The sequence below is a fragment of the Talpa europaea genome, assembly GCF_964194135.1.
Source record: "Talpa europaea genome assembly, chromosome: 8".
NCBI lineage: Eukaryota > Metazoa > Chordata > Mammalia > Eulipotyphla > Talpidae > Talpa > Talpa europaea.
The window spans coordinates 50,575,527-50,587,558 of NC_140075.1; the positions used below are offsets into that span (position 1 = coordinate 50,575,527).

Sequence of the window (12,032 nt, forward strand, 5' to 3'; positions counted from 1 at the left end):
GGGGAAGAGAACAGGCAGACGGACTGAAATACACTGCTGAGGGGAGCAGCAGGCGAAATAGGAGAGGTCTGCTGCACCATGTGGTTGCTCCTTGGTCGGCCAGGGATTGAACTTGTGCTGCAGAGGCTGCGGACTGCTTCATAGTGTGGTGCTTAACCCCTTGCACCACCAGGGAGGCCCATACTGGTGATAATCTTAAGAACATATAAAGGGCCTCCCTGGTGGGGCAGAGAGTTGAGTGCAGCGCTATGAAGCTGTCCGCAGCCTCTGCAGCACCAGTTCCATTCCCTGCCGGCGGAAGAGAAACCCAAATGGCGCACAGACCTCTCCTGTCTTGCCTGCTGCTCCCCTCAGCAGTGTCTTCTGTCTGTCTGCCTGTTCTGCCCCAAGCTCTGCCTCTGGTAAATTCTCTCACCCTCCTGTGCCTCTGGCCTATACCCCAGTTCTTGTATAAATAAATCTTTTTTTTAAAAAAGCTATTTTTATTCTTTAAATATATATATATATATATAAAGAACTTATTTCTACTTGCTTTTGCTAGTAAAAGCAACCTATGGCATCACCCTGAAAAGGCAGGTACATGTAAAGTCTACAGTCAAAGGAATTATTTCCTCAAAGACTTAAGCAGAAAGTCTGGCAAATCCAAAGGGGTGGAGCAATGCTGGACTGACATGAGGAGGTAATAGAGGATACTTACAATAGGCCTCCCGACCCAATCATAGGCGTAGTCAAAAGTGTAGCCTTTCCTTTCAAAGAGGTCTGTGAAAAGGGTCCGTAAATACTCATAGTCAGGTTTTTCAAAGAAGTCTAATCGCCTGACATATCGCAGGTAGGTTGCCATCTCCTCTGTTAAGAGACAGGTGAAAGATCATCTCATTGGCTGAAACCTTCCATGGGGAGAAGCTATGGGTCAAGCAACAAATATCTGTGCAAACTATCTGACACTACTATTTTCTTTGTGGACCAAACGAAGTGATAAAACCTATCTTGGTCTAAATAACAATAACAGGAAATATAAATCCAAGGGAGAATGGTCTTATCTAGAGCTACAGATCATGGTTTCCACCTGCTTGAAAGTTTTAGTTACAATGGCTATGTCTTTTTAGTATCCTACCTGGAAAGTTTTCACAGAGAGCTTCAATGGGGGTATTCCTTTTGGTGTCACCAATCTTTTGATATCTCTCTTTCAATGTATCAGCCTGTAGAGAGTAAAGAGAGAAAGTTATTTGGAAAGAGGTGGTAAATATGGGAGGTCCAATATATTTGGGGATGTAATGGTTGTTTCACTCAAACTGGCAGGGTTTGTTAGCCTTAATTTTTTTCTCTCTACCACTAACAAATAAGAAATATAGTAGGGATGATGTATTTAGATATGTATAAACATCTGCTCTATTTTGGAACACTTCACTTGCAAATATATTCAGTAGCGTCAGACAAATACCAACAAATATAGTGAGATGAATAACTAGGATAAGAAAATAAAAATATGGCCTCCCCGGTGGTGCAGCGGTTGAGCGATGGGTTGCGAGGCTGCCCACAGCCTCTGTAGCACAGGTTCGATCCCCGGCTGCTCCCCGGCCACCAGAGGAGGGTCCCACATGGCGCGCAGACCTCTCCTGCCGCCCACTGCTCCCCTCAGCAGTGTACTTCGGTCCTTCTGCCTGCTCTGCTCCCTGCTCTGGCTCTGGTGAATTCTCTCACCCTCCCGCGCTTCTGACTGTACCCAGTGCTTGTATAAATAAATAAAAATAAATCTTTAAAAAAAAAAAAAGAAAAGAAAAATATTATGTAGCAATATTTTCGGAATGCAGCAGCTCAGTATTCTCTTAGTAACCTTATGGTCATTGGGGTTCAGTAGTGATTCAGCCTTTCTCTTCTTAGATCAGATCTATAAGATTAAAAATATTGCTAATCCAAGTGGGGCAGATCGGTGGTTGCACTACATATTGAGAAGCTGAATTGAAAATATAACAAGATATGGAAAACAGTGCCTTTTCACAATGTACTTTTAGAGGGGGAAAGTGTTATTTTTGATAGGGAATGGCTAAGAGGTTTGACATATGTCAAAGGCTCAAAGCAGCCAAGTCTGGTACGCTCAAGGCTGTAGAGAAGGCTCCGGGACTCTGGACCAACAGTGTTCTCTAGGGATTCTCGTGAGGCTCTAGTCTGCTGCACCCAATTTTAAGCAATAGTGTTTTAAAGCTGAAGAAACTTTACATCTACAACTATCACTAAAATAATTTATGGACCATGAGAAAGTTTGGCAGTAACACAGAAAAGCATTATTTAGCTATATAATGGAACAAATAAGAGGTGACTATGACAGCTGTCAATATCAATAAGAACATAAATTTGATTAGGAAAAGACCATGGAGATAGTAGAAGAACTAAAGAGGTAAGAAAAAATACCTTCCCCAAAGGGAGGGGTAAAAAGAAGCCTTACTTTTCAGAATAATGTCCTAGAAAGCACAGCAAAATGAATCATTCTGCCCTTATGGAGGGAGGGAGGGAGGGGGTGTAGGAGTACCCAAAGCTACTGATTAATCTTCTTTCCATATTAACATGTTGAAATAAATTACAAGTAAAAAAATATGTGTCACATTTAACTATCTAATGGGACTTAGAATGGATTAGAAGTGCACCATTTCCTAACCTAACAGCTAGAGGCACAAAATAATTACAACACTTATAATTAAAAGTTAAACTTTGACACAAATGCACTATACTGACACCTACCTAAGGGAAGCTATTTAAATTACATGTTTCACAAGGAGTGGCTATTGTCTGCACAGGTATTTATTCAATAAAACACTTGAACAGAGAAGCTAAGCCTGAATTTTCATTTTAGTTCAGGTGGGCTCTAGCCTACTTAGAATGAACACATATTTTCCAATTCCCCTTAGGGACACACCCAGCCCTGCTGGCCTTGCTGTTAAAATGTGTAGCAGCTGCTGTCATCAATTTGTTCCACAAATTCCCAACACATTGGGAACAGTCTTCCTGCTACATAATGGCAATGGAGGAAAAATACTGACACACAGAGAAAAGCAACACTGCCAAGGCTGGGAGGCATGAGAGAAGAGACAAAAAACCAAAAAACCAGAAAGAAGGATTAATAGAAAAAGCCCAAGTGAGCATTTACGGGAGAGACTATTGTAACTAGTCCCACTTCTCATCTCTGTAGCCTATTTTCCCCTTTTTGCTTCTTACAGACTTCAAGCCAGCATCCCTTTCATTAACAACTGAGTGTTGAAACAAAGCCCTCCACTGAGCACTTTCAAGGATACCTTGAGTCCTTGCCAGGGTAGGCTGCCTCGAAGAAAATACATGAACATATGGCCTAGGGCTTCCAAATCATCCCGCCGGCTTTGCTCTAAAAGGGAAGACAGATCACACATTATGTTTGCAGTTATTAAAGCAGAGAGGGGTTCAAAACCAAGTAATCCCTTCAGAAACCCTTTTGCTCTGGAAAGGCTCTACTTACTAATTCTGGTATATCTAAACCAGAGATAGTATTTTAAATAAAAATGAAAAACAATGTGTATTTCCTTTGCTTAGGTCTGTCACTAGCAGTACATTTCAAGTGAAAAGAGTGACTCCTAAACTAAAACCAAGTCCAAATCACTAAACAGTAAGTAATTACCTCCACTCAATGCTGCTACTTCCCTGAAAGTAAAATAATTTAAATGAAATGTTATTTCCAGTATACGGGCTACAATTACTCTTTGGTTACCATTAGGAAAAGTGAGAAGCAGATTAAGTAGCTGATTAATATAATCCATCATGGTTAACCTTGCAAAGACCCAAGCTGAAGAATGCCTAGCATTTTGTATTCATCAGAAAAATTAAAAGTTAGTTTTATAGAAGCAAACATCAATGCAAACTTTCTTGGTTCCATTCTGTTTGTACCATGTTCCATAGTCACCTAAAGAAAAAAGTTTAATTTATTATTAAGGTGCCCTTTATAGGCACATTAGCAGGATTCCTGTATTCTGGGAGCTTATTAAGTAAAACCAGTTGCTGTTTTTTTCCTTCTTTTAATTGGGAAGCTGAAAATGATTAAGAACTGTTAAGAACTGTTACTGCATCTCAGAAAACATCCTATATATTCTTTGGTTGTCAGACTGAATATAACGAGTACATGCCTTTATCTATAACTTGCCAATTATGGTTCACCTCATTTTATATATTTTTCAGATTCAAGTTTAGGGCTTTTTCAAAAGAAATTACAGAACAGTGATCAAGCAGTTACCTTAAACTTTACTATGTTTTCTTTGTGCAGAAAATAAAACCTAAGAGAGTCAAAGAGGCAGGGAAATGTCATCCAACTAACTCAATATACAAAAAGCACAAGTTTAACTATTGCTTCCAATTATGAGAAATTTGCATGAAAAAGAATGAATCTATAGGGTAGATGAAGAAAGAAAAAGCAATTTTCTAAATTGCAGTTTGAAGGAGTTTTCTGAAAGGTCATCATGAATAGGAAGGGAAGGCATCCTGACAAGAGATAAAATGATACAGAATAGACGAATGCACATCAATTGAAATAAATCTTATAGGAATGAAATAAAACAACATCATCAGAAGCTTTTTTGCTACATGGTTTGCTTTAAGTTTGCAATAAATTTCATATCTACTTGAAAATAAAAGCCATTAGACAACAACAGTTTGTTAAGAGAACCTAAAGATGCAAAAATAAAAAAAGAACAAACAAACAGGGTGAGCTGAGGTCTCCCAAAAATCAAGGCATAAAGAGAAACCACACCCATTAGTTTCTCACACTGGATCACACCTATTCATGGCCTCTCCATTTTTATATCCACTTCCTGTAACAAGAGGCCCCTTGGTAACAAAAAATTTTGGACATAGGGGGTGGGGGCGGGGAAAGGAGGAATTGGGGTCAAAATAAGGGGGTTGTAATTGTATGGGGAATATAAAAATAAATTTTAAATTAAAAAAATGTAAATTAAAAAAAAATTTGGACAAATGGTTGCACTTTAGTTGGCTGTGCACTAGAGGGCAAAACTCTCCATATTTTCAGTACTGATTAAGCCTACAGAAAAAAGTCCCAACTTTTCAGTATAAACAAGAACTAATTCTCTTCAGAGGAAAGCTCCATCATAAAATGAGATCATTTAAAAAATGAAAAAACAAAAGAAATAAACACATTCACACCCCACTGGAATAAATAACTGCAAACACCAGAGGCCATGAAAAACAGCTGTGGAATATAGAATAACCGGAGAAACCATAATTCCTGAGGTCTTGGCTCATCTTTTCATTAATCCATATGAAATTAAGCATGGCCAAATGCCCTAGTTTGGCCCTCAGTTTCCCAATCTGAAAATAAAGTAGTTGATTTAGATAATCTGGGAAGTCATTTTACAGATCTAAAATGTTAAAATAATCTATGATAACGTAAGTCATTAAGGCCTTTCAAGAAAAAAAAATAAGAATGAAAACCAGAGCCAGGCTTTATTTTCACATTTCTCAGAACACACCAAACTTGCTCAGTTCACATTCCCACATACCCTCATTTTTTCATGCAGGATATTTTCATTTCAAAAGGAAAAATGCTTCCACACCAGTGATACTAGAAAAACACAAATTCTTCAATACCAAAAAAGTTTACTTTCAACCAATCAGAAAGATGTGCATGGTTTACATGAAGCACATTCTTTTTTTTTTTTTTAAAAGATTTGTTTATTTATGCATACAAGAGCTGGGCACAGGCCAGAGATGCGAGCAGTGAAAGGATTCACCAGAGACAGAATAGCACGCAGAACAGGTGGATCTACTGAAATACACTGCTGCGGGGAGCAGCAGGAGAGACAGGCGAGGTCTGCTGTGCCATGTGGGTCACCTTCCTGGCCGGGGATCAAACTCATGCTGTAGTGGCTGCGGATAGCTTCACAGTGCTGCGTCTTAACCCCTGGTGCCACCAGGGAGGCCCATGAATCCATGAAGCATATTCTTGATTTTATTTAGGATGAATATATTTTATTGAAGAAAAGGGGCAAAGTGACCCAGTGTTTTCATCCTATTTTTGGTTGTTAGCATGAGTATAGTAAATAATACAAAATGGGCTGTTGTAATCAGAGTTTAATCAATGGAAGGGTGGCTGATATGGTAATGTCAGGTTTAGGAGGCTTCATCCCTTGTTCTCCTCCCTCACAAAATTAACAGGTAATTCTCTCCAAGTCATTGAAGATACACTTCCCAGTCTTCTTTCATTTCAATGTAAAGGTTGCTACATATTTAAAAATCAATAGGATTAGAATTTCCATGGAAACCTCTCTGCTTTGAGTCCTGGGCCAGAGTATAAAGAGTATGTGACAGCCACTTATATGTATTCACTATAATGTGGAAATGACAAAATAAGGCGATATGTTGGAACAGATCTGAAAAACTCTAGAATTCAGTAAGTTCAAGTCTGGAGACAATCTCAAAGTTTCAGCAAGAAAGACTTTATGACAAAAGATAAAAGAACCCAGTATGATGACAGAGATATTTAAAATGTTTCATTGACTAAAAAAATTACAACTACGATTACAGAATCTGTACTGTTATCAAGCACTATGATGAATACTTTATATATATATCAGCTCATAAAATCCTTTTACCTTATAAGGTACTGTCACCAATCACACCCATTTTATAGTTAACAGGTCAGGGGAGGAAGATTATTGCACCAAAATCACAGTTACTAAGTAAGAGTCAGGATTTCCATCCTTTTTCTTAACCAATATACTGTATCTTACACAAACATAACATGGATACTCATCCCTTGTCTGTTCTTGCCTTTCTTAACAATAATAAAATCAGAATACGAATTGCTGAGCCCTGGAACAACTTCCAGAGTTTGTTAGCTAAACCAAACAACCATCATTTTACTAGTTATGGCACAATCTATCTCCTTGTAAAAAGGAAATGACACAGGAATAGTGAGCACAATGTAAGGGAGCTTATTACATATATTACCCATTCATCCTCAAAATATCCTTGTGAATTATTCTTCTTGTTTTAAAGATAAATTCCAAGGAGATCAAGTAAGTTGTCCAAAGTGACAATAAGAAGTGTCAGGGGACGTTCTAGTTTAATTTTAAAGTGCTATATTTACTTAATGAGAACTCCATGTAATTGCCAAAAAACCCTGACAGCATTAATGATTTCAACCCAAGTTCTATCAACTACTTTGTAATGTCATTTTTACTCTTCACTGGTACTAGAACCCTCATTTAAATACCTGAGCAGCTTACTCAGTGAGGCAACTGTTTAGAAATCTGCATTAGTCTGTAAAAGACTTGTTAGTGCACAAAATTTCATTAATACGACTGTCCCAGCTGAGGGTTCCCCTTGTGCTTCCTGGCCAAGATTTCAACACACCTCACAAAATGCAGTCTTAAATAGAACACTCCATGGAAACAATGATGTTCACATTTCAAAAATTTGCTGAAAATAAAGGTTATTGAACAGTAGAGGATCTGACAGAGTACTCATGGAAAAGAAGTTCCCTGGACTTTTGGAAAATCACAAAGACCCTCTGGCTGTGGAAAAGTAGGTGTCCAGAGCTGATTGTTGGGCTCACACTGCCTACCATGACTATTTGGTAGTTCAAGTAAAGCCCTCTGCCTTGATTAGAGTTTTTAATCAATACATGTACAAAGTGTCTATCCTGAATAAAATGTAAGACTCATGGGAAGCAAATATATTTTCACTGAGTAAGACACATGTTGTGCTGTGAAGAAATACTCACAGAATTATGCACAGTGAACAGCAGCCTAGACCACATCTTAGTGAACTATTCTTCCACAGAGCAGATACCAGCCATATGTCCTTTTCAGGACTGACATTTTTTGGATGGTGTCTATGTAAATGCCAAACTCATTACCAAACTTACTAGAATGCTATTGACTTAATACAACAATGAAGTACCCACACTGCAGAGAAACTAAGTTTCTGGAAGTAAAATGTAAAGAATTAAAAATCTTTAAGTTGTCAATAGGATGCTAAGGATAGGCACTAACTTACCATCTTAACTTCTCAAGTATAAAAATCATTTACCATGTAAAGCAGTGAGAACCACAAGTTGTAATGCACAATGGGGACAAAAAAGTTATTGGAATAAAGAGTTGTTTTAACAACCTGCACCTTTTGTGAGCAGAAAATAAACACACCTTTGCCAAGATGAGTGTTGATAGACATATATCTTGCAGTTCCAGTTAAGCTTTTATGCTCCCTATAAGGTATATGTTTTTTGGTTTCAGGGTCAATATATTCCTTGGCCAGACCAAAGTCTATGATGTGTATAACATGTTCTTTCTTATTGCCTTGTCTGCCAATCAGGAAGTTCTCTGGCTTGACATCTCGGTAGATAAGATTCTTTGAGTGCACATATTCCATTCGAGAAAGCTGAAAGAGAAAAAAAAAACACACACACACACAATGGAAATACTCTAAGGAACTATACTGGAAAATAAAACATTTTCTTTTATTAGCCCAGGTTTTTATTACTGACATAAAAAAATGAAACTAATTTCTTCTTTACCACCCAAAGTCATTTTACTCTTGCAAACCAGAAAATATGTTCTGATACAAATACATATGTAACATCAAGATAAAAGGAAGCTGGATGGGACAGTTCAGGTAGAAAGCTAGTTTATCTCTTGTCACAATTCACAAATGAACAGAATTAGTTGCTTTTATGGTCCTTTAGAAGGTAACCATTTGAGAGGCAAGAAGCATTCCCAGATAGGATATCAGAATGTGTGGATGGCCTTGGAAGATAGATGCTACCTTCAAGTCTGACAGGACTCCCTAGAGCCCAGCTCTCTTTGTTGCAGAAATAAGGGAAGAGAGGCCCAGAGAAATGGACAAATATCATGCAGCTAGTTAGAAACAGAGGTAGAAGTACAGTGTTTATACTCAAAGTAAATAAAGCACCAAATAGTAATCATACAATTATTTCAAATTTCATTTCTATCAACAAAGTTTTTCTACTTAGTATAGAAAGGAAAGCTCAGACATGAATTTTGTACTGAAAGGTCATGGTCAATTTTCTAACATTTCCAAGTTTTTACTAGACAGTAGGTAAAACCATTTATGATTTCAAATCAATAAAGATGCAAGTGCATCTTGCCTCTGAGGGGTTGACAAACTTCTCAAAGGAACTGTCATAACTACTCCTTAAGCTGGCAATGGTATGTAATTTGACAGTATCTGAGAGAATAGTTTCTTCAGCTGTGTCCATCTCTGTGAGAACTGGAAGCCAGAGAATTAAGGTAAGTAAGTTCTTGGTCACACAACTTGGGAATCTGAGTGTTAGGGCAATGGGTGTCACCTCTGATCTTTTCTTGGATCTAAGAGTGAGGGAAGTGGGAGGTTTATGATGAAAGCTTACAGCAAGTACTTAAAACTTACAAATAAAACATCAAAAAGTACTTGCATAATTTTACCTAATCATCCTCTTTCTCCTAATCTAAATCATATGCTTCCACTTCAGTTGAGGACAGGGTATTGCTTGAAGGTACACATTTTTTAAATAGAGCAAACAATAGATGCAGTGTGACTTCTCTGGAATAACCCTTTTTATTTCAGTCAGCTTCCTAGAATGCCATCAAGTATGTAAATATGAATTCACTAGGTGTCATTACAGCTGGTAAATCGCCAAACAGTACACAAGAACGTCCCTAGCGGACCCATCTATCCTTGTGCATAATGGTAATGCCAACTTACCAACTGGATGGCTATCATTAACACAGTCTTCAAAGTAAAAGTTCGGTCACAAAGGTCAAACAAGTCTTCCAAGCTAGGACCTAGGAGTTCCAGCACCATGGCATTGTATTTCCCACATGGTCCAAAGTAATACACCTGTGGGAGACCTTCACCTGAAAGTAGAAAGGAAATGGGATACAGAGTGGGTGACACAAAAACCAAAATGTGAGACAGCTGCACCAACACTAAGTAGATATTAAAAAAGTATAACTTATGAGATTTCTATTTTCTTTCATAATCCCTACTAAAGAACTTAAATTGAATGCTACAATTTTGAAGGGAACAAATAACGGGTAGGAAAGGCTAAATCATTGCTGTGTTCAAATAAGAGTTAATGTCAGGGCCTCCCCGGTGGCGCAGCGGTTGAGCGCTGGGTTGCGAAGCTGCCCGCGGCCTCTGCGGCGCCGGTTCGATCCCCGGCTGCTCCCCGGCCACCGGAGGAGGGTCCCACATGGTGCGCAGACCTCTCCTGCCGCCCGCTGCTCCCCTCAGCAGTGTACTTCGGTCCTTCTGCCTGCTCTGCTCCCCGCTCTGGTTCTGGTGAATTCTCTCACCCTCCCCCCGTGCTTCTGACTGTACCCAGTGCATGTATAAACAAAACAAACAAACAAACAAATAAATAAATAAACATGCCTCTTTAAAAAAAAAATTAAAAAAAAAAAGAGTTAATGTCAGAATGCCATACGCCCTTCCACTGCTATGTAAGACAGAGAATGGCTCCTGATCCACTGGTGGATCAGAGTAGACTATTTCTCCTCCAAGGATGCTCAAAAGTGCCCTGTCACAAAAGGTTCAAAGGATGGCTCACTAAGGTCAAAGGCAAGGCTAATAGCACTTGTTGCATTAGCTGGTTTCATTAGCACGCCCTCTGCTTACTGCCACATGAGTTCTTTGCAACTGCTGCCCAAGGAAAACAGACTGAAGGGTTCAGGTCAAGGGGTGCAACCTGGCCCTTCTCGTGGGGAGTCTGTTTTCTATCAGCAGAAGCAAAGTCAAAAGATAGGGCTCGAGGGCCTCCACAGTGGCGCAGTGGTTGAGCGCTGGGTTGCGAAGCTGCCCGCAGTCTCTGCAGCACCAGTTGGATCCCCGGCTGCCGGGTGAGGGTCCCACATGGTGCGCAGACCTCTCCTGCCACCCGCTGCTCCCCTCAGCAGTGTATTTCGTCAGTCTGCCTGTTCTGCTCCCTGCTCTGGCTCTGGTGAATTCTCTTGCCCTCCGCGCTTCTGACTGTACCCAGTGCTTGCATACATAAATAAATAAATCTTTTTTAAAAAAAAAAAAGACAGGGCTTGCTTGATTATTGATATGTAATTATGAAAGGAAAAACGAAGGGAGCGAGGAATCACAGGTTAGATTTTCCCTAGGTCTGAAATTCATAGCTATAAGAAGCCAAAATGTAGACTTTCTTATCTAAATGGTAATTTACGAATGAATTTCCTCAAAGTGTATTGTAAATATGAGGCATTTAGTAAATATACATTTAATGGCACCATGTAAACAGTGGGTACAAATGAGACTACAGAATATTTTATTTATTTTTTTTAATAGAGGCATGTTTTATTTATTTGTTTGTTTGTTTGTTTGTTTATACATGCACTGGGTACAGTCAGAAGTGCGGGAGGGTGAGAGAATTCACCAGAGCCAGAGCAGGAAGCAGAGCAGGCAGAAGGACCGAAGTACACTGCTGAGGGGAGCAGCGGGCGGCAGGAGAGGTCTGCGCGCCATGTGGGATCCTCCTCCGGTGGCCAGGGAGCAGCCGGGGATCGAACCGTTGCCGCAGAGGCCGCGGGCAGCTTCGCAACCCAGCGCTCAACCGCTGCGCCACCAGGGAGGCCCCCAGAATATTTTAAAAATCTGGTCTCATAGAGCAGAAACACTTCCACTTTATATATTTATGTATACTGTGGTCTACAGTTGTATATGCTATAGATTACTCCTTGCTACTGCTTTCAATTTTTTTAGATATCAAAATTCACTCTAAGCCCTGCCGTCCAAAGTGTCTCCTGGGCTGGCCCGCTCTCAGGCCGGAGAGAGAGGAGGGGCGGGTGGACTGAGTGATGTCGGGTTTTTCATTCAATAAACTGGTGATTTCTTACCACCTTAAAAAAAAAAAAAAATTCACTCTACCTTCCCACTCTCTTTTCATGTACAGGTAGAATAAAGAGAAAGATAATTTATATCTGTTATGATTTGAATATTGTGTTCCCCCAAAATTCATATGCTTAAAACCAAATGCCCAGGTGCTGATATAAGGAGTG

At 39.5% G+C, this 12,032-nt stretch overlaps 1 protein-coding gene across 4 annotated transcripts in view; it reads right to left on the reverse strand.

Annotated features, from left to right (window-relative positions):
- CSNK1G1 (casein kinase 1 gamma 1) overlaps positions 1-12,032 on the reverse strand; it is a gene marked incomplete at both ends in the record, with an annotated part of 105,266 nt that overhangs the window by 34,575 nt on the left and 58,659 nt on the right. For all 4 annotated transcript variants that reach the window (XM_084241417.1, XM_084241415.1, XM_084241418.1 and 1 more), the window contains 5 exons: positions 698-846; positions 1,115-1,199; positions 3,288-3,373; positions 8,178-8,412; positions 9,736-9,887. In XM_084241417.1, the coding sequence (XP_084097543.1) occupies positions 698-846; positions 1,115-1,199; positions 3,288-3,373; positions 8,178-8,412; positions 9,736-9,887 (707 nt within the window). The remainder of the gene's footprint in view (positions 1-697; positions 847-1,114; positions 1,200-3,287; positions 3,374-8,177; positions 8,413-9,735; positions 9,888-12,032) is intronic.